Source organism: Arachis duranensis, chromosome 1, assembly GCF_000817695.3.
Source record: "Arachis duranensis cultivar V14167 chromosome 1, aradu.V14167.gnm2.J7QH, whole genome shotgun sequence".
Classification (NCBI taxonomy): domain Eukaryota; kingdom Viridiplantae; phylum Streptophyta; class Magnoliopsida; order Fabales; family Fabaceae; genus Arachis; species Arachis duranensis.
In genome coordinates this window covers 73,818-98,973 of record NC_029772.3, presented here as the reverse complement: position 1 = coordinate 98,973, position 25,156 = coordinate 73,818, and the positions used below count along the sequence as shown (strand labels likewise).

Below are 25,156 nucleotides of genomic sequence, written 5' to 3'. Positions count from 1 at the left end.
GTGGTTGCGGCGGCTGAGGCGGTGGCGGTGGCGTCTTCGATTAGGTTCTCCAACTTGGTGAATTCGATTACCAAAGCGTCCAGAGCTTCCCAATTCACCGGCGTCGATTCCATTCTATTCTATTCTCAGATGTTTCTCGAGAAAATTTTCAGTGTGAGTGATTGTGAAAAATCTGAGTTATGTTGTGTGAACTAGTGAAGGGACTTTTCCCCTTTATTATTATTATTTTTTTTTTCTGTTCGTTTGTTTTGTCTTATTTGTTTGTTTGGGCTAATGAGGGGAGATATTGATTCCAGTTTGGTTGTTGGGTTCCGTAATCCGTATGTAGGTAGAACGAGCAACAAAGGCGGCGATGAAAGCTTGAGGTAATTATCGGATTGCGGTTTTCCGAATTACATACCTCTGTAAGCCACGTGTTTCCCAACCTCTTCCTGCTACCGTAATTTCCAGTTCTTCGTAAATTGAGTTAGGTTTAACTTGATAAAATAATTTTTAAAATTTAAAAATATTATAAAAAATATAAATTTAAATATTAAATTTAAAAATTAGTTAATATATAAAATTGTATTAGACTTTTAAAATTTAAAAAATATAAGTTAATTTTAGAAAATTTTATTTTAGTTGTTTTTGAAAATACTATGATTTTTTAAAAGTTGTAAATACAAGTATATCGTCCTTTTTATTTACCAAACACAAAATGAAAAATTTATACTTTTAAACAACACAAATACCTTTTCGAAAAATTTTACCAAACTAAATCTTAAACTATCAAGTAGAATAAGTGAGTTAATACTCAAAATAGGTCCTAAAATTTGACCTTGATTCAATTTAGCTCTCTAAATTTTAATTGACCTAAATTGTATTCTGAAATTTTAAGACGTGACTCGAGTTAATCCTTCTGTCTATTTTCGTCACTGAAAAGATGACGTGACACAATTAAACGACGTCATTTTATTATTTGCGCCTAAAGGAGATCGTTTTACTCCTCCACATCTTCTTCTTCCTCTTCCTTAATGTTTGAACCTCCCACCACCTCATTGTCACTACTCTTAGTCTTACTTTCCCAACCCCATCATCACCCTTCTCCTACACACCTCCTCCCTTCTTCTTTCACCTCCTCAATTTGATTAGTAAATTTCCTCTCTCTTTTTCTTTCTTCTCTTTTTCTCATAGAATCAATGCAATGACAAATGGGACAACTTGATTTTGTAACATCAAGCAGCCATGGCTCCAGCAATAGTTTTCAACCTACTTCCACTTTAATTCGTCATTGCTTCTACTTGTTGAGATGGTGGAGCATGCAAGTGAAATTGATGATGATGATGATTATGATGATGGGATTTTGAGCCTTCACTTGTCGTCGAGTTTCTTGGTTGTGATGAGGATGAGGGTTTCTTGGATGATTCAGTTTTTTTTGTGGTATTCTCTGTCTAAGGAGGTGGAAAAAGAAGGAGATGGAGAAAGGAGTGATGGGGTAATGGTAGAGTGGTGGATGAAGGGGAGGTGAAGAGGAGGGGGTGGTGGTGATGGTGGTGAAGATGGTGGAGTTGGAAAGGTATGATTGAGGGAGATAGCAATAGGGTGGTGGAAAGTTCATTGAGAAGGAGGAACAAGAAGAGGAGGAGGAGTAAAACAACGTCATTTAGGCGCAAACAGCAAAACGATGTCATTTAATCGTGCCACTTCATCTATCCGGTGACGAAAATAAATGAAGGGACTAACTTGAGTCACGCTTTAAAGTTTCATGATACAATTTGGGTCGATTAAAAATTGGAGGGTTAAATTGAGTTTGAGATCAAATTTCAGGACCTATTTTGAGTATTAACTCGAAATAAGTTAAATCTCTTATAAATCTTGCATCTAACAAACCTTTGACTTGCTTTTTAACTTCAATGGCCTTATTAAAAGACATTTTGCGATGTCTTTGAACAACCAACTTTATCGAAGGCTCAATTGCAACTTACAAATTGATGTGACATTAAGGACGGATCAATCCCCGACATGTCGAAAGGTACTTGACGCATACGCATTGCATCCCATATTCAAATAAAGGGTGCCCTGCTATGTTTCTTTTCTCTCTCTCTTTTTTATTTCTTTTTTTCTTCTTCTATTTTCTTTCCTTCCCCTGTTTTTTTTATTCCTCTTCTTTTCACTTCTCAACATTTTTTAATATTTTTTTCCGTTTTCTTTTCAACCCTTTTTTTTTAATTTTCGCTTCTCATTTTTCTTATCTTTCATTTTTTTTATCTATTGCATTTGTATATCTTCATTCATTGTATTGTAATATTATTTTCGTAACTTGTTCTTATTTTATTTTGTAAGTTTGTGATTTTAACATTGGTGTTAAATTTTTCTACTCAACTGTTGAGAATTTTTTGGATCATTTTGGTGTTTCTTGACTTGTTTGGTATTGTTGGGTGATGAAATTTTTAGGTCAATGCTTAATTTTTTATGACTCTTGTATTCTTTGTGTATTTATATAAACTTGCATTGTCTTTCATAACCCACTTTTTCTTACTTATTATTTGTAAATTTTGCCCCACACGCAAGATTAGTGCTTTAATCCATTCTAACTCATTATTGTCTGTTTTTGTGCCTAATTATCATTGAGTTAGAATGGGACCGAAATCTCCAATGCTTATCACTAATCTTGTTTGTGTCAATTATTGTTTGAACTTGATACTCCAAGTGCTTTTCATGTCATTTACTTATGCTTTGACTTTACTCTTGCATCAAGTATTAGTTGATATGCCTTAGCTCATATTGTTTTCTCACTTACATGTTGTAGCTACCATGTAGTCGAGAATCCTACTTTTATTTGGCATTAGCCCCGCCTATATTCTAATTACTTTGATATCTTTATTTTTGGGTGTAATCTTCTTTCTTTTTCTCTCTTTTCAGGCTGGCCACTAAGAGGGAAAAGGAAAAGCTTTTAAATAGGGCGATAAGCAAGTCCTTCCGCACAATCTTTTGAAGAGCTCATCAGTTGTGACAACCCATCCACTTTGCTCATCTTCGCATGCATCGAGAATGGTGCAATCTTTAAGTATGGGGAGGTCGAGACCGACTTCCGTGGGTAACAATTTCTTTTTCCAATATCGATTCCCAATTTTCTTTGTTAGTTAGTTGTTGCATTGCATACTAGGTTGCATGATAGTTAGAGTTTATACATATTTTACCATTTCTTTCTCACTAGGACTACTTGGTTGAAGTGATGATTTCTTTTTCAAGAAAACTGTTTTAGGGCACCCTACCAATTTGAATTAAAAATTTTTGTTGAACTTGTTTGAAGGAATTAATTTTGGAACATGATTTTTGAGCTAAGAACACATAAGCATGTGAGCTTTGAGCCTAATTGTGTGGTTACATCATATAACCACTATTTTTATTCTTGTGTGTATTATTCTTTTTCTAGGATTGTAATCTTTGATTTGTTTGATTTTTTATGTCCATTATTTTGTGTATGAATACATTTATATGATTGAGACTGTCATTTCAATAGCTCACTTACCCGAATAGTCTTACCTTTTATGTACCATCGTTAGTCAACTTTGAACCTATTTTAATTCTCTTTTATTCTTAATTTTAGCACATTACTACTCCTAAGTGAAAAATAATAAATTTCTTTAATTTGGATCTTTGATTAACTTAGATTACTAAGAGTGTGTATCATTTAAGTGGAAAGAAAGTTTGGGAACATTGGTAGAGGTAAAAGTGTGTTTTTGTATTTTTTGTTGAAGATATTGAGAATTGGATACATACTCATGCATTAAATGTTTAAACCATATGCATTGATACTCTTGTATATATTTTAGTTTGAAAAAAAAATGAAAATGAGAAAAATAAAAGAAAAAATGTAAGAAAAAAAGAAAGAAGAGAAAGCAATAAAAATGGGACAAAAATGTCCCAAAAGGAAGTTCAATAATAATCAATGCATATGGGATGTGAATTGAAAAGAGAATGCATGAGTGTGTGAAAAAAGTAAAAAACGGGTAGTTAGGTTTTTATTTGAATTTTATAGGTTGTTATATGTATTTGGTGAGAGCTTAGGTTAATCAAAGATTCAAATTTCAAGCTCACTTGACCATATACATCCTTGCCTTGACCCTAGCCCCATTATAACCTTGTAGAAAGTCCTCATGATAAATGTATGCATACATTGAATAATTGTTGATTGTTAGATGAAAAACAAATCTTGGAAAGTATGATTAGAGGAGAATTGAGTGAATCAACCCTATACACTTGAGCGACTAGAGTGGATACACTTCCGGTAAGGGTTTGATGCTTAATTCCTTGTTCCCTGCTTTCACGAGCTTTCTTCTTGCAAGTTTGCTTATACTTCATTTTGATATTTGAATTGGTGGAATTCATGAATTATCATACTGTGTTAGCCCTACATGTTCATATGAGTACTTGGGAATTGATTTACTTTTGACCAAGTAGGTAGAAGCATTTTGCATTTAGTTGCATTCGTGTAGATAGATTGCATTAAATGAATGTTCATACCCCCTTTTCTTGTCTTTCTTGGTTTAGCATGAGGACATGCTTAGTTTAAGTGTGGGGATGTTTGATAAACCCCAATTTTGTGGTTTATCTTATGTTAAATTCAGGGGATTTTATCAACTTATCTCACATTTATTCACTAAAATAGTATGGTTTGTAATTCTTTCTAATTTGTGCTTAATGATTGAAAACATGCTTTTTAGGCCTTAAAATAGTTAAATTTAATTCACTTTAATTCTATTCGATGCCTTGATATATTTGTTGAGTGATCTCAGGGTTTATAAGGCAATAATTGGATGGAAAAAGTGAAGAAAAAGCATCCAAAATGGAGAACTCGTGAAGAAATGAGCATTTAGAGGATTCCAGGCCACGCGTACGTGTCACCCACGCGTACGCGTGAGAGGAAATTTTGCCAAGCGACGTGCACGCGTCACCCACGCGTACGCATGACACTAGTCACGTAACCTCATTAAAGGAACATGCTGGGGGAGATTTCTGAGCTCAAGGAGGCCCAAATCCAACTCATTTCTGATGCTTTTAAACCCAAGAATTGGAAGGAAACGAACCAAGTAGTCATAGTTTAGTTTTTCATCATGTTTTAGGTTAGAATTCTAGAGAAAAGCTCTCCTTTCTCTCTAGAATTTAGGGTAGTTTAGGTCAAATTTTCTTAGATCCAAGTTTTAATTCTTGTTTTTAGTTCAACTCTCTTTATATTTTATTGTTCTATTGTCTTGATCTTCTTAGTTTCTCTTGTTAATTGCTTTATGTTGCCATTTTTACTTTCATGAACCCTTGTTAGATTTTTATTTTCTCTAATGCAATTTTATGTTCCCATGTCTTTTTATGTTTATCTTAGTTGCTATTGTTGATTTCTTGCTTATGTTAGTTATAGCTTCTTTTAATTTTTTCATTTTGTGATGTTTACTTTTATTGTACTCTAGGTATTTGATAAAATATTTTCACTAGTTATAGAATAGTTTTCCACACTTTTGGCCTAGGTTAAGGGAATTGAGTGACCTTGAGTCATTGGGTCTAATTAGATTGGTGATTTGGGTCCCCTGTTGATCAATTTGAAGTCCATTGACACTAACCTACTATTAAGCTAATTAATGGCTAGGTTGGGACTTATAGTTGATGTTAATCAAGCCTATTTGACATACTTCAAGCATAGAAGTAGACTTAATGTGTTGGTCCCTCATAATTGTCAATATATGGTTATTAGACAAGGATAGTGACCTCAATTCTCCAATCCTAGCCAAAAGTTCTTTTTGTCATTTAATTTTCATTTTTATTGCTTTATTTACTTTTCATTTAATTTCTTGCATGCTTATTTACTTTCTTGCCTTTTAATTTTCTTGTCAATTGCCGCTTAATATTAGGTTAGTGTCAATGGACTTCAAATTGATCAACAAGGGACCTAAATCACCAATCCAATTAGACCCAATGACTTAAAGTCACTCAATTCCCTTAGCCTAGGCCAAGAGTGTGGAAAACTACTCTATAACTAGTGAAAATATTTTATCAAATACCTAGAGTGCAATAAAAGTAAACATCACAAAATGTAAGAATTAAAAGAAGCTATAACTAACATAAGTAAGAAATCAACAATAGCAACTAAGATAAACATAAAAAGACATGGGAACACAAAACTGCATTAGAGAAAATAAAAATCTAACAAGGGTTCATGAAAGTAAAAATGGCAACATAAAGCAATTAACAAGAGAAACTAAGAAGATCAAGACAATAGAACATTGAAATATAAAGAGAGTTGAATTAAAAACAAGAACTAAAACTTGGATCTAAGAAACTTCTCTCTCTATAATTCTAACCTGAAACACGATGAAAAATTAAACTATGACTACTACTTGGTTCATTCCCTTTCAATTCTTGGATTCAAAAGTATTAGAAATGAGTTGGATTTGGACCTCCTTGAGCTCAGAAATCGCCCCCAGCGTGTTCCTTGAATGAGGTCACATGACCAGTGTCATGCGTACACGTGGGTGATGTGTACGCGTGGGTGATGCGTGCACGTCGCTTGGCAAAATTCCGTTTCATGCGTACGCGTGGGTGGCACGTACGCGTGGCCTTGAATCCTCCAAATGCTCATTTCTTCATGAGTTCTCTACTTTGCATACTTTTTCTTCACTTTTTCCATCCAATTCTTGCCTTATAAACCCTGAGATCACTCAACAAATATATCAAGGCATCGAATGGAATTAAAGTGAATTAAATTTAACTACTTTAAAGCCTAAAAAGTATGTTTTCAATCATTAAGCACATATTAGGGAAAATTAAAAACCATGCTATTTTAGTGAATAAATGTGAGATAAGTTGATAAAATCCCTTGAATTTAACACAAGATAAACCACAAAATTGGGGTTTATCAATATCATACAAATAAATCGCAATTTGCCTTAAGGAACTCCTACATTTTCCGACTTTACGAGAAAAGATAAGTCTCTGTTGATCATTGTGTACTTTTTGATAATCTCTTCAATCTGGAATTGTTTCGATTCTCCACTAGGCCTTGGCCTAGGTATCTCCTCTACATGGGAGTCTAAATCCACTAAAAATACACATGTAGCCTCCTTAGTCTTACTTCTCATGCTAAGTGATGTGTTATGACAAGTAATAGTTACAGCTTGATCTCCCCCTGAAGTTGCAACTTTATTATCATCAGTCAAAATTTTCACCATAAAAAATTTGGTAGAAATGAAGGTTGAGATGTCATTTAAGGTTTTACGTCCTAAAATTACATTGTAAGTCGTGAAATCCCTTAATACCACAAATTCAGCTTGAACCACTTTTATCATGTCTCCTTCACCAATAAATCTACACCACGATCAAGTTTGATGAAGTAATCACCTAAGGCCACCACTCTAGGTAAGTGAGGCTTCAAGTGACCATCCTCTAAAACCCAGCGAATCAAATTCATTCTTGAGAAGCAAATTCGAGTCTGCTCCTGTATCTACAAGAATTCGTTTTATTACTCCATTCCCGAGTTTTCCAGTGATTACCAAGGGTTTGTTGTCGCCTAACATACCGCTATTAAAATCATCAGTCGTAAATTTGATTTTAGGAATTGGAGTTTGCTTCTGGAACTCTACAGTAAGTATCCTCATATCATTTTTAACCGTAGTTACAGACTTTGAGAATCTGTTATTTCCAACCCAACATTAACTATTATTGGGACCATGTCATTGTGTTGTTGATGAGGTGACCAATTTGCCGTAGGATTGCGTCATTCCTGTTCATCATCATCCTCATCCCCATAGGGCTTCCTTGGCAAACAGACATAATGCATATATTCATTCAACTTTCCATGCTTAATTGCCTGCTCAAGGGCATCTTTCCAGCGAAAATAATCTTTTGTTCAATGCTCATGTGCTTTATGATAGTCATACAAGAAGTTGCAATTCTAGGTTGGCCATGAATTTAATTGCCCAAGCTTTAGGCAAAATGCATCTCTGAAAATTTTGTTGATATACCTCAGCTATAGGGGCATTCAATGGTGTATAATTAGCAAATTTACCAACCCTTGATACTTGTGGTCGTGATGCCAGATTGGATAGTGACCTTCCTACATTCAATAAAGGAATGGAATTCTTCCTTTCAAATGCAACCATCCGTGACTCCAATCTTCACCCCTCAAGCATTCTAATGCCACCTATTATATCTCTTCCATAGAAGTCAAATCCTTGGAAGTTAAATGTCGTCTGGAATCCCCTTCCTGTAAACCAATGATCAAGCACAAAATAATAACTTTAGAAACTCGAGTATTTACCTCCAACGATGCTTTATTAAAGCGGTCCAAGTATTCCTTAATAGTTCCTCCTATTGTTTGCTCAATACCAAGGAGAAAATTCTCGTGTTTTTGCTTGTGTCCGTCTAGTTGTAAAATGCACAAAAATTTTGAAAAAGATATCGGTGAAACGACTTATGGAACCAAAAGGTAGGAAATTGAACCATTACATTGCCGACCTTGACAGAGTGATAGAGAAAGCTTTGCAAATGGATGTCATTCTCAACACCTTCCAAATGTATCCAAGCTTCAAAAGTTGTGAGATATTCTTATGAATTTGTTCTTCTTTCATACTTCATATATGTTTGCTTATTAAAATTCTTAGGCAAGCAACACGCAACACCCTAGTAGCAAAAGGAGTGCTGCTAATTTAATCACAACGGGTTATTGGTAATTGCGACACTTTTTATGGACTCTACTTCTAGAAGAATTCGACCTCTCTCATTTGGTGAACACTTTATTGTCGTGCTCCACCATTATTTAGATCATTCTCCATAGTATCTTGACCTGCCCCATGAAAATGAGGTGTCTGTGGGAGTACTTGCACATTCGCCATATTTCCTTATTTGCATCAGCAACGACTCATGACATGAAGATTGTAAGTTTCCCACATATGGTACCTGATGCGTGAGCATCTTTTCTATCTTTTCCTAGTGAATTTGTATTTGAATTACTAAGTTTAATCAATATTTAATTACTTTTAGCCACTATGAATGCTACTTTGAGTTGTTTGCAATTTATGTTTATTTCAGGTAGCATTCGGATGGATTTGACGGAGTTTTGTAGCAGAAAAGGAAGAAAGCGAATGATGTTGTAAACCCCGACATTCTTATACTCAAACAAGAATATCTTGAGCTACAGAAATCCAATTGACGTGATTTTAGCGACATTGGAAAGCTAACTTCTAGAGCTTTCCAAAAATGTATAATAGTCTATACTTCCATCAAAGGAACGCTGGCAAAATGGCGCCTAACTTGGAGAATTCCAAGTTAGGCGTCGGAAGAAGCACAAACTCTAAGTTCAAGGCTGCCTGGGTGGCGCCTAACTTCACAAAAGTGAAGTTAGGCGCCAGTTCAACCACCAACACTCATGTTCAAGACTGCAAGGGTGGCGCATATTCAATGCAAAAGACACCCTGGAAGCACTGCAAGGGTGGCACCTAACTTGAAATTTTCCAAGTTAGGCGCCAGTTTATATGAATCCAAGTGATCCCGCATCCATCAAGCTATGCAACGAGATTTAATTAGGTTTTGATTAAAACTTTTATTTTATTTACAAATAGAAAAATATACTATTTAGTTTTAAAAAATATATTTTACATTAATTAGGATTACATCTAAAAGGGAAAAGAATCAGCCCTTCGGGCTCATCTTCTCTCTTACCGCATTCCACAACTTACAGTTTTTCTGAACCCTAGTTTTCTCTTTGAACCATGAGCAACTAAACCTCCATTGTTAATGTTAGGAGCTCTGCCTATTGTATGGATTGATACTATTATTTTTCTATTTTAATTCATGTATTGATTTCTATTTCAAGAATTATTTTTGCTCTTTATCTTATTAATCTGGATGGAACGAAAGTATGACCCTTGTTCTAATTGAGTTCTTGTATAACTTGAAAAAGCTCTATACTTGAATAACAGCTTGAAAATAATTTCTCCTAAACTTCTAATTATCTGGACTTAACGGGATACGTGATATATAATCCTCTTATATTTGGGTAATTAGGGTTTCTGTGGCATATAAACTAGAATTGAACTTCACCCTCTAGTTGGAATTAAGTGACCAAAGAATTGGCGGTTGATGAAGGTTAGAGGAGAGTAAAAAAGTCTAAGGAATTAGGGTTTAGTCACTTATAGTTTGCCATGAATAGAATCTTGCATGATTAAAATAGTTAGTAAGAAGAGTCAATCCGGAAGATAGATATCTCTAAAACCTTAACTGTTTTCTCCATATATAGTTCACCTCAATTTACTGCTTATTTTCTGATTTTCTGAATTACTATTTGATGCATTTGAACTCTCAATACTCTTTTCTGTTTGTCTAACTAAGCCAATCACTCAATCATTGTTGCTTAGTCTATCAATCATCGTGGGATCGACCTTCATTCACCTGAGGTACTACTTGGTACGATCCGGTGCACTTGCCGGTTAGTTTGTGGGTTATAAATTCCGCACCAAGTTTTTGGCGTCGTTACCGGGGATTGACTGTGATTAACAACTGTTAGTTGTTTGATTGCTTAGATTAGACATTTTAGTTTTAATTTTTATTTAATTGTTGCTCCTTAATTTTCGAAAATTCTACCTAGTATTTTTTCTTTAATTTCTGAAATTAAGTTTGGTGTTACCTAGTTAATTTTACTTTAATTTTTATGTCATTAATTTTAGTCATCATTTTTGAAAATTTTTAGCTTTAATTAGTTAGTGTTTTATTTTATTTCTTTACACAGGTTATCTCACTAGGAATTCTCTAAACTCTAACGTAGAGAATTCCACTTTTCTTATTTTCTGTTTGTTTATGAGCAGGAACAAAGACAAAGAACTTCTTACAGATTTTGATCCTGAACCTGAAAGGACTTTGAGGCGGCGCTTGCAACAAGCTAGACTTTACAAGGCTAGTGAAAATCTGAGTGAGACTTTTGAAAAGGAAGCTGTGGAGTCCACAATGGATCATAATCATACTGTCAATGCCAATGTGGCAAATCTAAATGAGAATGAACAACCTAGAAGAGTTGTTGGCTCATACACTGCCCCAATACAGATCTTTATGAGAAAATTATTGTGGTGCCTCTTATAGCTAGAAACAACTTTGAACGGAAGTCACAGCTAGTCACTATTGTACAACAAAATTGTTAGCATCATGAACTTCCTCAGGAAGACCTAAATCAATTTATTTCTAATTTTCTGTAGATTTGTGATATTGTGAAAACGAATGGAGTAAATCCTGAGGTTTACAAACCCATGCTCTTCCTATTTGCTGTGAGGGATAGAGCAAATCTGTGGTTAGATTCTCAACCCAATGAGAGTCTGGATACTTGAGATAAGGTGGTCACTAAATTTCTGACTAAATTTTTTCCACCACAAAAGTTGACTAAGCTAAGGGTGAAAGTTCAGACCTTCAAACAGAAAGATGGTGAGACCCTCTATGAAGCCTAGGAGAGATACAAGCTGTTGACCAGGCAATGCCCTCCGGACATGTTTTCTAAATGGACCCAGTTGGATATCTTTTATGAGGGCTTATGTGAAATGTCCAAAATGTGTTTAGATAATTTTGCAGGTGGTTCATTGCACATGAAAAAGACACTAGAGGAGACTACTGAGCTTATTGAGTTGGTTGCTAACAACCAATATCTCTACTCATCTAACAGGAATCCTGTGAATTCTGGGATCCCTCAAAAGAAAGGCATTTTGGAAGTAGAGGCTTTTGATGCTCATCTTGCTCAAAACAAAATTTTGTCTCAGCAGATGAATATGATTACTCAACAATTGAGTGTGATGCAGGTTTCAGCTGTTAATACTCAGAATGTCTCTCAAGAGGCTCCTTATGACATGACTGGTAGTTCTATGCAAGGTGAGAATTATGATTATGCTCAATCTCCTTCTGAACAGGTCAACTATATGGGGAATGCTCTTAGAAACCCAATAATGATCGATATGCAAAGACCTATAATCAAGGGTGGAGAGAGCAACCTCAAAGGTCACAGAATTTTAATAATAATTCTCGGGGCGATTTCCATCAGAACATTTTCAATAACCACCAGTTTCAGTCATCTCAGCAAGCAACTCCTCAGTCTTAGAAGAACACTGATTTGGAATCACTAATGGCAAGCTTTATAGGAAACAAGAGTATCAATCAAGAACTTGGAGGTTCAGATAGGTCAAATAGCCACAAAAGTTGCTGAAATTGATCAGAGGACCACTAATAGCCTTCCTAGTAACACAACTCCAAATCCAAGAGAGGAGTGCAAGGCTATCACCTTGATAAGTGGACATGTGGCAAGTAAGGAAGCATAAGTTACTGAGGAGCAGGTTGAAAAAGAAGCTCCAGAGCAGACTGAAGACACAGTAATACACGCCCCTCCTAGGCGTGCAGACAACCCCTTCCCAGTCTCTCTTGACACTCATCCTACATTGCCTAAGGCTCCTGAGTACAAGCCTAAGATGCCATATCCTCAGAGACTTCAAAAGGAGACCAAGGACAAGCAGTTTTCAAAGTTCTTGGAAGTTTTAAGAAAGTTACAAATCAATATTCCCTTTGCTGAGGTTTTGGAGCAAATGCCTCTCTATGTTAAATTCATGAAGGAGTTGTTGTCAAAGAAGAAGCCTTTAAAGGGAGATGAGATATTGGTCCTGACTAAGGAATGTGTGCCATCATTCAGAATAACTTGCCAAGGAAGATGCCAGATCCAGAGAGTTTTCAAATTCCATGCTCCATTGGGAGCACAACCTTTGAGAAAGCGTTATGTGATCTGGGAGTAAGCATCAATTTAATGCCCTTGTCTGTGATGAAAAAGTTGCAAATCCAAGATGCACAACCCACAAGGATAGCATTACAGATGACAGACAAATCTATAAAGCCTGCATATGGATTAGTGGAGAATATCTTGGTCAAAGTGGGTAAGTTCTTCCTCCCAGCAGATTTTGTGATTCTTGACACGGGGGAGGATGAGAATGCCTCTATAATAATAGAAAGACCATTCCTAGTCACTGGGAGAGCTCTGATTGATGTGGAAGAAGGTGAATTAGTGCTTAGAGTGCATAATGAGCAACTGGTCTTTCATGTCTTCAAAGATATGCATTCAGCAGGTGAAGAGGAGAGGTGCATGCAGACTAAGCTTATTAATCCAAACCTTCAAGAACCCCCTGATGATGCACAACAAGATCTGCAGCTCGAATCTCCTTTGGTGACAATCAACAAAGTTTTCCCTGACATCAAACCTAAGTTTGATGTCGGGAATGCATCATCTACCAAGGAGGAGGTTCTCAAAAAGAAGAAAGTACCCAGAGGATGGAGAAATAAAAAGATTCCTACTTAAGACTTCTCCCCAGGAATGAAGGTGGTATTCACTGCATACCCAATCCTGCCTCATACAGTGAACAGGATCCTGTCTCTTTAGCATATAGAGTTGATCAATGGGAGCACAGGAAAGAAGTTCACAGTGAGGGGTGAAGATCTGAGCCCCTATGATCCTCCTCCTTAGAGGAGCTGACCGTCAAGCTAGTGACAGTAAAGAAGCGTTTGTCGGGAGGCAACCCGATGCTTTCGTATCCTTAAGTTTGATTTTTATTTTAAATTTTTTATTTTTAATTTTATTAGTTTCGTTTGAGTTTATACTATTTTTCCTGTGTTTTATGTGTATTTGGATTATGCAGAGTGATTAGAACAGAAACATGTGCATTAAGACAGAATTTTAGATACCCTGAAAGAGTTGAAGTCGGATTGGGTGGCACCTAACTTGACGTTTTAAAGTTAGGCACCACACTATGCATTGAATTGGGCATTGGCTACTGGAGTAGGGTGGCGCCTAACTTGAGTTTTCATGAAGTTAGGCGCCACATCAAGGCTATTGCAGAGGAATGCTTTGAGAGGGGTGGCGCCTAACTTGGCAATTCTGAAAATTGGGGGCCACTCAAGTGAAGTTAGGCGCCATAAAAAGAAAGTTGGGCGCCAGGAAGGCTTTGCCTTCGGGTGGTCCCAAGTTTAACTTCTCAACCTTCAAGTTAGGCGCCAAGTGCATCAAACCAAAATCAATTCATTTGATTTCTAAACCAAATCCTGCATCCAAAAAAAAAAATCAAATCCAATCCTTCATGATTTGTGACCCCACAAACTGTTTATTGCATGTTTTCTAATTTTTTGAATTTACTGTTTAATACAATTGAAATTTAAACACTATTTTCTACTTGTCTAACTAAGTAAATCACTCAATCATTATTGCTTGATCCATCAATCTTTGTGGGATTGACCCTCACTCACCTGAAGTATTACTTAGTACGATCCGGTGCACTTGCCAGTTAATTTGTGGGTTATAAATTCTGCACCAGTGCCAAATGTTTGAATATTCGATAGAGTCACCAACACAAAAAATCGAGACTTCAGTTACTCCAAGTACATGAGTAGAGGTTAAAACCTGCAAAAATACTCTGATGCCTAAATGAGCGAAAATCAAATAAAATAGAGAGTAATATAGAAAAAGTAAACGGTACCCCCTTAATCATGTCCCGACTTATTCTTATATTATTGGTTCCTCTTGATAACAATTCTTTGTCATCATAAGTACTAGCAATAGATAAATACATATCAGGTAATTGTTAATATGTATTTGCAATAAATTATTAAATTGGATCGGATCCAATATTTACGCTTTTATCGTCAAATTCAATCTAATTTAATCAGTAAATTTGCAAATAGGGTCGAATCAGATATTGAATATATTCGATAAAAATAAAAATAAAAATAAAAAATATACTTAAACATTCGAAAACTAAAAAAATAAAAATTATATTAATATCTAACTCAAAAAATTTTAAAAAAATAAACACTATTCACTCGCTGACTTTGACCTTCGATGATCTGCGTCATTTTTTACCAGGAAAGTTGTGGTCGACTTGTAGTTGGGAGGATTCATGGTACAAGAGCTCAAAATAATTTATACCGAGGTCTTTACCGTTACAAAGAGAAGAGACTTTAACATTGCGTAAGGAACAGTAATATTCATGTAATATCTTTTCTATAAACAAATATGGCAAAAGATTAGATAGACCCTAAAATCCTAAATATTTGGATTATTAAATGACTATATAATAAAATATAATTTTTAAGATCTTAAATGATTGTTAAATAATTATTTTTAATTTTATATATTAATTAGTCTTTCATATGTTATTTAATTTTAAATGTTATCTTTTATTTAATAAATTATTATTTATTGTCTATTTGATCTCTACAATTTTATCATTAACAATTTAAAACAGTAAAAAATAAAATATCTATTAATTGTGACTTTAATTCTAATTTAATATATTTTATTAGAGATAAAAATGGATCAAACTGAATCGAGTTTTGGTTTTGACAAATTTGATCTATGTTATAAATAGACAGTCCAAATTTAAACTTACTACTTCTTATAAACCTTTTTTTATTATCAAGTCCGGTCCGTTTAAAATCTGACAAGTCCATGAACCTATTTAAAAATTCTGTTTTATGAAATAGAACTAAGAAAATAATAAACTTAAAAAATCTAAATTGACATTAAATAGATTCTAAAATGTATAATTCATAATTTGTAAAAAAAAAAAAAGTCATTTATATATTAATACTTAATTACATATTATAACCATACTTACAATCTATAAACTCTTGCTCTGGAAAAAAACTACAATCTTAATTAGTTTTTGATTATTAATTTTTTTTAGTTTTGTTTTATATTTAATATAAGTGAATAGTTGAAAATATAAACTAAGAATAACTTATTTTTACAAAAAAATATTTTGATGACCCGACCTAACTAGTTTTGTAGACTTTTTTTTTAAGTCTATGGCTTGACTTTTTTAACTAATAGGTTTTATAAAAACCTACGCCTAAACTGTTTAATAAAACGAACACAGTCGAACCTAAAATGAGTCGAATCACGATCTCCTATCAAGTAGGCCAGTCCACTTCCATCCTTATGTTATATGAATACGATCATGAGTTCGATATAGGAATAACTTCAACTAATCTGAATTCTCAAATTCAAGTGTTATATTGTAAATTAATATATATATTCAATCTTTATTATTCTTTTGAATTAAACTATTACTGGAAGAAGAACGAGGATCAACGTGAATTATTTAAGAAGAATTTATATAATAAATTGTATGTTTGATCTATTCGATGGCGTAGACATCAATAAAAAAGGCATGCTCGTTGTGAATACAATTGATTAAAGGTGAATTCTATGGTTGTTACGGATCCGGTCCGCGGATCCCGGGCCCATGACCGAACTCGAACCCGGCTCCTCGGGTCGATCCGATTCATCTCTCTAGAAGGCTCTGAACCGGCCCTCTGGAGCTCCTAACTAACTTTCGAATTCAAACGGGACTCTTATCTTAGCCAGATAAGATAAAGATAAGATAACCACCACCGCATATAAATAGAGGACTCAAGTCCCTCCAGGTATTCATTCACTCCCCACACCTTATACCTCTCAGATCCATTCTGACTTGAGCGTTGGAGTGTCTTTGCAGGTACCTCCCCTCCTCTCCATCTGGACGATCCAACATCCGACTCAACCCGCAGGTTCCCGATCCTCTTCCTAGATCGTACAAAAGACATTCTGTACATTGGCGCCGTCTGTGGGGACCTGCGCCAGTCAAACCGGATGGAGGGCATCCTGGAGGATAACCCGTCAAGCCAGGACGACTCCCAACCGCATCGTCTGACCTCAGAACACCATGAAGCCACAAACCAAGCAAAAATAGCAAGCACCATCCACCACGCAAACGAACACATCACGATGGACCCACAACATCCTGAGAAAGCCAAGGACAAAGCGGCACAAATCATCCAGGATCTCTGTCTCCGGGTCCAAGAACTTGAAGGCAAACTAACTAACAGAGAAAAACACAATAACGAGCATGGAAGCCAGGCAACTTCCAGGTCAAGATCCCACCGCGGCAGGTCGCCAATCCGGCAACACAACAGGAGAGACAATCGCAGCACCTCACGCAACCGCCGACGCGAGAAATCGCCTGAACGGCGATACGACAAGAAACACCATCGCAGCGCTTCTCGGGATCTAAGTCATCAACATGATTCGGACGAAGACCGGAGACACCGAAGCACCAAACGCACGAGAAGCGACCACACCATAATGGGAGCTACACCCTTCACAGAAGGAATCTTAAGAGCAAAACTCCCCAGAGGTTTCGACAAACCCACCGACATGAAGTACGACGGAACCAAAGACCCTCAAGAACACCTAACGGCCTTCGAGGCCAGAATGAACTTGGAAGGAGCTTCCGACGCAATCCGATGCAGAGCCTTCCCAGTAACCCTTGCCGGACCAGCGATCAAATGGTTCAACGCCCTCCCGAACGGATCCATAACCAGCTTCCACGACATCACAAAAAAATTCATGGCCCAGTTCACAACCCGAATCACCAAGGCCAAACACCCCATCAGCCTGTTAGGGGTCACACAAAGGCAAGAAGAATCCACAAGAAAATACCTTGACCGCTTCAACGACGAATGCCTGACGGTCGACGGACTCACGGACTCCGTTGCCAGCCTCTGCCTAACTAACGGGCTCATGAATGAAGACTTTCGCAAACATCTCACCACCAAACCAGTATGGACCATGCACGAAATCCAGAATGTCGCCAAAGATTACATCAACGACGAGGAAGTCAGCCAGGTCGTCGCTGCCAACAAACGGCAGCACGTCGCCACCCAACACGGCAACCCGACTCCCCGTCATAACGCACCACCCAAAGAGAACCAAAGAGACCACCTTAAACCGACCCACCGACCACCAAGAATAGGAAAATTCTCCAATTACACCCCCCTAACAGCACTAATTACTGAGGTATACCACCAAATAGCAGATCGAGGCGTCATCCCCAGGGCCCGACCACTCAAGGAAAGGACAGGAGGAAACAAAGCCCTCTACTGCGACTATCACCGTGGATACGGCCACAAAACACAAGATTGTTACGATCTTAAAGACGCTCTTGAGCAGGCCATACGAGACGGCAAACTCCCAAAGTTCGTCAAAATCATCAGAGAACCAAGGCGCGCCGACAGAGACAAATCACCAGAAAGAGAAGGACGCAACCCGAGAACTCAAAAACCACCCCCCAGAGAAAACCCCGAAGAAGATCCGACCATCATAGTGAACATCATCACGGGCAAGGACGTGTCAAATAAATCAAAACTAACAATGAAAAAAGACCTCAAGATAATGGCCGTCAAGCACCACGACCCAGTCACCATTGCCGACAGCACGATAGCTTTCTTACCCGAGGACTGCCAACACGGCACCTCGGCCGAAGACGCCCCCTTCGTCATATCAGCTCGAATCGGAACAGGACTAGTAAGAAGAATACTGGTGGATACCGGTGCCGACTCCAACATCCTCTTCCGAGGAGCCTTCGACAAACTCGGGCTCCGCAACGACAACCTCCAAACGCACCGCCACGGCGTCACGGGCCTCGGAGACAACTTCCTCAAGCCAGACGGCTCAGTTACTCTTCCCATTACCATAGGAACGAGCAATCAGAGAAAGACGATCTTATCCGAATTCGTCGTCCTAAAAGACTCCACAGCCTATAACGTCATTCTCGGGAGAAAAACGATTAACGACTTCTCGGCAGTCATCTTCACCAAATACCTCCTCATGAAATTCAGGGCCGACGACGGCACCATCGGAACCATTCACGGAGACCGGGAAGTCGCAGCCGAATGTGACAACAATAGCTTAGCCCTAAGAAAAAAATCCCGGGACGCAGCCGGAATATTCCTTGCCGACCTAGACGCGCGACTAGACGGCCAACCTAGACCGAAACCAGAAGGAGACATGGAAAAACTACAGATAGGGCCAACCAAAGAAGAATATACTTTCATCAACAGAAACCTCCCATACGACCTCAAAAAAGAACTCTCCCAACTTTTGAAACAAAACAAAGACCTGTTCGCATTTACGCCAGCCGACATGCCGGGAATAAGCCCCGACCTAATGTCTCACCATCTGGCAGTAGACCCCCTAGCCAAGCCTGTGGCGCAAAGAAGACGGAAAATGTCACCAGACCGAGCCGCCGAGGTCCGAAAACAAGTGAAAGCCCTACTTGAAGCCAACTTTATCCGAGAACTCCCTTACACGACCTGGCTGGCCAACGTCGTACTAGTAAAAAAATCTAACGGGAAATGGCGAATGTGCGTTGATTACACAGATCTCAACAAAGCATGTCCAAAGGACGCCTTCCCCTTACCAAACATCGACGGGCTAGTGGACGCGGCATCCGACCACCGATACCTCAGCTTCATGGACGCCTATTCCGGCTACAACCAGATCCCGATGCACCGACCAGACGAAGAAAAGACAGCATTTATCACCCCAGATGGAACCTACTGCTATAAAGTAATGCCCTTCGGCTTGAAAAACGCCGGAGCCACCTACCAGCGACTTGTTAACAAAATATTTCGAGGCCTAGCCGGAAACAAAATTGAAGTCTACATAGACGATATGCTCGCCAAGACGGAATCCGGTGAGCAACTAACCGACGACCTCAGGGTAATAATGAACACCCTGCGAGAACACCAAATGCGACTCAACCCAACAAAGTGTGCCTTCGGAATGGAAGCAGGAAAATTCCTCGGCTTCATGATCACGCAACGCGGAGTTGAGGCAAACCCAGAAAAATGCCGTGCCGTCCTTGAGATGACAAGTCCCAAAAACCTCAAAGAAATCCAGAAACTCACCGGCCGACTAACCGCACTATCCCGGTTCCTCGGAGCATCGGCCCAAAAGGCAACCCCTTTTTTCAAACTTATGAAAAAAGGAACCCCCTTCAAATGGGAGAAAGAATGCGAAGAAGCTTTCCAACACTTCAAAAGGGTCCTAACGGAACCTCCAATCCTCGCAAAACCCCAAACAGGGGAAACACTATACCTGTACCTCTCCATAACGGAAGAAACAATCGCAGCAGCACTCGTCCGGGAAAACGAGAAAAAGGAACAAAAACCCATATACTTCATAAGCAAAGTCCTACAAGACACAGAAGCCCGCTATTCGCGATTAGAAAAACTGGCTTTCGCACTCCTCTCGGCATCCCGACGACTACCACAATACTTCCAGGCCCACCCCATAACGGTCCGAACCGACCAAACGGTCAAACAGGTATTACAAAAACCCGACCTAGCAGGAAGAATGCTAGCATGGTCCATCGAGTTATCCCAATTCCAGATCAAGTTCGAACCCCGAAACGCCATCAAAGCACAGGCCTTGATCGACTTCATCGCTGAAATGACTCCGACCAAACTGACACCCGAACCATGGAAACTGCACGTCGATGGCTCGTCAAACTCCACCCACGGAGGCGCCGGAATTATACTTGAAAACCAAAACGGGATCACAATCGAACAATCAATAAGATACGACTTTCCAGTATCCAATAACCAAGCAGAATACGAGGCCCTCTTGGCAGGCCTAAACCTAGCCCGGGAAGTCGGCGCCAAGGTACTCGAAGTTAACACCGATTCCCAGGTGGTGTGCTCCCAAATCAACGGGAGCTACCAAACCCGAGACCCCCTGCTCCAACAATACCTCAATAAAGTTTATGAATCAAAAGAAGGATTCGAAAACGTCTCCATACAACACGTCCCCAGGGAGCGAAACGCCAGGGCGGACCTACTTTCCAAGCTAGCCAGCACGAAGTCAGGACACGGCAACAGATCGCTAATCCAGGAGGTCGTTAAGTCGCCTTCCGTATCAACAGAAATCAACGCACACCTAACATCCTCAAACCGGGAGTCTTGGACATACCCGATCTGGCAATATCTCCGCGACGGAGTCCTACCACCAGATCCAAAAGAGGAGAGGCGAATAAAAAGAGAAGCCGCCAACTACACCATCATTGCGGGACAACTATACAAACGCGGATTCTCGCAGCCCCTACTTAAATGTGTCGAACCCGGGGACACGGAATACATACTCTGCGAGATCCACGAAGGCTGCTGCGGTCACCACATCGGAGGAAAAACGCTAGCCCAAAAGATCATCAGGGCCGGCTATTTCTGGCCCACGATCATTCGAGATTCCATACAACTAACAAAAAGCTGCGACAAATGCCAAAGGCATGCCAATTTCCACCAAGCCGCCCCACACCAACTCAGTGTTATATCGGCTGAACGGCCATTCGGCAGTTGGGGAGTCGACCTCGTCGGGCCCTTCCCCACGGCACCCGGCCAACTCAGATATCTTATCGTTGCCATAGACTACTACACCAAATGGATTGAAGCCGAACCCCTGGCCTCCATCACGGCAACCCAATGCCGGAAATTCGTCTGGTAACAGATCATTACCCGGTTCGGAATCCCCGAGGTCATCATCTCCGACAACGGAACCCAGTTCACAGACAAAAAATTCAGAGAACTCCTAGAAGGATTGCATATATCCCATCGCTTCAGCTCGGTGGAACATCCCCAAACAAACGGACAGGTGGAATCCGCCAACAAAATTATCGTTAGAGGACTTAAGAAACGACTTGACGAAGCCAAGGGATTATGGGCAGATGAGTTGGGATCAGTCCTGTGGTCATACCGAACAACACCACAAACGAGCACGGGAGAAACGCCCTTCCGATTAACATACGGCGTAGAAGCGGTCATCCCAGTGGAAATCGGGGACCCCAGCCACCAGAAAAACGGTTGGAGGTAACGACGAAGAAGCAGAATGAGACCTCGTGGACGAAGAAAGAAGCATAGCCCATGTCAAAGAGTTAGCACTCAAACAAAGGATCAGCCTAAGGTACAATCACGGCGTCATCCGACGAGAATTCGCGGACAATGACCTCGTCTTACGACGAAACGATATCGGCATCTACATTACGAGTCACTACCGTTTCTCAAAAAATAAAGACGCGGCCACCACTGGAGGACTGATCACCCCCCAGGCCGAACACACGGATATCCAAGAAACCCGACCAATCAAACGGTTATGATAAGCAAAATACCTAAAGCCCAAACGGCCAAGTAAAAACGCCCCAAAAACGGATCGTACACAGACCAAAAAAAACGGTCGAAAATATCATACAAAACAAAGTTACGGCTCTCAAGCCACTAGAAACAATTCTAAACAAAGTTCAAAACTAAATACAAAGAAACTACTCAAATATCAACAATCCGCCCATCACGGACGGTCTTGAATGCTCCCGTCACAGACACATCCACACCAGGGGCCAACACCAGAAACTGCGCCTTCATCGTCTCCTCGGTAGCAGCAACGGCATCCCCAGCATCAGCCAACAAAGCCGCCTTCTCCTTCTTCAGAGCTTCGACCTCAGCCTTCAGAGTTTCCGACTCGGCGAGAATCAAGGCAGCTTGAGAACTCGCATCTGAGGAACGCTTCCGCTCCTCAGCCAGTTGAGAAAGAAGCGAAGTCTCAACACCGGCAAGACGGAGTATCTTCGCCCCGGCATCCTCCGACGACTTCTCCGCCTTCTCCTTTGCAGTTTTGGCAGTCTCAAGCTCTTCCTTCAACTTGGTCACATCGGCCTGAGCCTGCCGAAGCTTCTTTTCCAACAAACCCACTTGGGCCATCACAGGCTCGGCCTTCCGAACAACCGCGGCAGAGCGAAGAAGGGCACGATAGACCGACTCAGCCTGAAACGAGACATCACAACCATCAAAAAATGACTCCGTTCCAGGCATTAAGTGCTGATCAATGAAACCCGTAGCATCGAAACGTCGGTCCATCACACTAGGAACCAAGCCCTCTTCCTCAAAGGTCTCACTACCCTGCTCCTCCGTCCTACTCCTCTTCCGAGAAGCCTCGGTAGCCGTCAGAACAACGACCTCCGGCGACCCGGGAGGAGCTTCAACGCCAGTAGGCACCCCCGAGGGAACCACCTCCTGCGGAATAGCCTGAGAATCTGCGGCCGGGGTCGGAGCAGGAGAAGGAGACGACGACCCCTCCTCCCGAGCCAACACTGCCTTCAACCTTGCCAAAGTAGTCAGCCCACCAGCCATCTCAACTAAAAGGAAGAAACAAGAGAGGAGTTAAAAAAAAAAGGAGGCGAAACACACCAATATATGTCCGACAGGCCTCAGGATCCCCCATAACGTCTCGAGGATTCAACGGGCGTTCGCCAAACAAATGCCACAAAACTTTGGCAATATCCTTATCCTCCCGAGACAAATCATCATAAGAGATCTTAGTTAAAACCGACGGCCCGACACCAAAATTCCAATAGGTCGGAAACCGGCGCTCGCCCTCCAAAGTAAGCCAAAACGGGTGGTGCCCCCGAACGGGGCGCACCTTAAAATACTCCCATTTAAACCCATGAAACGAATCCTCAAACAACCCAAAGATCCGGCGATGAGGCTGAGCACGAAAAGACATATATCCTTTCTTGTGCTTCCCCTCCTTAGTCGGAAGAGTGCACAAGAAAAGAAAAAGGAAAACGGGAACCGAAGCCGGGAGTTCGAGATACCGGCACACCAACTCAAAACACCGAACAGCCGCCCAGCTGTTCGGATGAAGCTGAGACGGTGCCACGGAACACCGACTAAGTAAACCCTGAACAAAAGGTGAAAATGGGAACCGCACACCAAGCCGGGTAAACATGGATTCATAAACCCACATCCAGTCCGGCACGGTGGGTGAACGGAGGTTCAAGTAGCAAACGCGCTCGTCGGCATCAGGAAGTACGAGCTCGTATCGCCCTTCCTCCTCACCACCACCACAAATTGCCCCCTGATCGCGGAGCCGTTGGAGATCACCCTCCGTCATCCGCGACGGAACACCCCACACATCACTGGTCACCCAACCGTAGCGATTGGGGACGCCCCTGGAAGGGGCTACCGGGGCACCCACACTCTCATTTCTCCGACGCTGCATACCTAAAACAAGGGAGGAGCACCACCATCAGCCTACCAACACTACACAGTATCAAAAAATAAAAACCTAAACACCACTACAGTCAAAGTAGGAAACGGCGGTGCTCAGCCCCTTCCCCAAACTCAACAGAAACACCAAAACACAGCAAAACAAAAAGGGAAGCAGGCAAAACAAAACATGGCAAGAACAGAAAAAGGCACACACAGACAAACGTATGAAAGAAAAAGCAAAAAAGAATATACCAACCTGGTAAAGTTAGAAGAAAAACTCGAAGGAAAACAGGGAAATGAGGAGAAGCAGAGCAGCACCAGGAAGCAAAAAACCACCAGGGAGTTTTCTTTTCAGAAAATGAAGAGTCCCCTTTTGAAAAGAAAAAAACGGACGAGGGAAATAAAAACCAAAACGGTTTCAAAAAGCAAAAAGACACAACTAACCCTGGGCGCAATGAAAAATTCACGGGGGCAAAAAAGGGAAAACCCTCCCACAATAAATGCCCCCTCGGAAAAGCAAGCTAATCAATTACGCCTCAAAGAACGCAACAGGCGCAGCAGGCACGGAAAGGTCACGTCAAGACCAAAGATGCGGTCAGAACGAAATCCTTTACCTAAACGAAATCGAGAAACCGACCTCATCACCAAACGAACACTCGAACGGCACCAAAGACACGATGAGAAAACGTCCCAAACTCTTAGCGAGAAACCGACCTTACTCGCTCTCCCACTGCGGGGGCAACTGTTACGGATCCGGTCCGCGGATCCCGGGCCCATGACCGAACCCGAACCCGGCTCCTCGGGTCGATCCGATTCATCTCTCTAGAAGGCCCTGAACCGGCCCTCTGGAGCTCCTAACTAACTTTCGAATTCAAACGGGACTCTTATCTTAGCCAGATAAGATAAAGATAAGATAACCACCACCGCATATAAATAGAGGACTCAAGTCCCTCCAGGTATTCATTCACTCCCCACACCTTATACCTCTCAGATCCATTCTGACTTGAGCGTTGGAGTGTCTTTGCAGGTACCTCCCATCCTCTCCATCTGGACGATCCAACATCCGACTCAACCCGCAGGTTCCCGATCCTCTTCCTAGATCGTACAAAAGACATTCTGTACAATGGTGTAGAATGTAATTTTTTTCTACACATATAGAACTTAGGTGGAAGCTTTTAAAAATAGACATCTGTTGTAATATTCTCTATGTCTAATCAAGTTTTGCAGTCTTTTGGTTTATCAATAGAATAGTTTGCAGTGTTTG

General features: G+C 40.2%; 2 protein-coding genes and 1 non-coding gene across 3 annotated transcripts in view; 1 reads left to right on the top strand and 2 right to left on the bottom strand.

Annotated features, from left to right (window-relative positions):
- Positions 1–335, bottom strand: part of LOC107485450 (uncharacterized) — a gene marked incomplete in the record, with an annotated part of 8,074 nt that extends 7,739 nt beyond the window's left edge. The window contains 1 exon segment of the mRNA XM_016109191.3: positions 1–335. Coding sequence (XP_015964677.1) covers positions 1–113 — 113 coding nt within the window.
- Positions 274–21,721, top strand: LOC107483818 (uncharacterized). The gene is made up of 6 exons (XM_016104466.1): positions 274–365; positions 10,830–11,034; positions 11,214–11,305; positions 11,672–12,000; positions 16,533–21,351; positions 21,472–21,721. The coding sequence occupies exons 1-6, from the start codon at positions 274–276 to the stop codon at positions 21,719–21,721; spliced, it is 5,787 nt and encodes a 1,928-aa protein (XP_015959952.1).
- LOC127742765 (small nucleolar RNA R71) lies at positions 11,397–11,504 on the bottom strand. Its single transcript, XR_008004174.1, has one exon. It is a non-coding gene; the product is annotated as a small nucleolar RNA R71 (small nucleolar RNA).
- Positions 21,722–25,156: the final 3,435 nt, after the last annotated feature.

Excerpts from the sequence above, each read along its gene's own strand:
- LOC107483818 (XM_016104466.1), top strand. The coding sequence starts at position 274 with ATGAGGGGAGATATTGATTCCAGTTTGGTTGTTGGGTTCCGTAATCCG. Across the intron at positions 366-10,829 it reads GGCGGCGATGAAAGCTTGAG|GAACAAAGACAAAGAACTTC; the intron begins GTAATTATCGGA and ends GTTTATGAGCAG. Across the intron at positions 21,352-21,471 it reads CAATGCCGGAAATTCGTCTG|CTCGGTGGAACATCCCCAAA; the intron begins GTAACAGATCAT and ends CCATCGCTTCAG.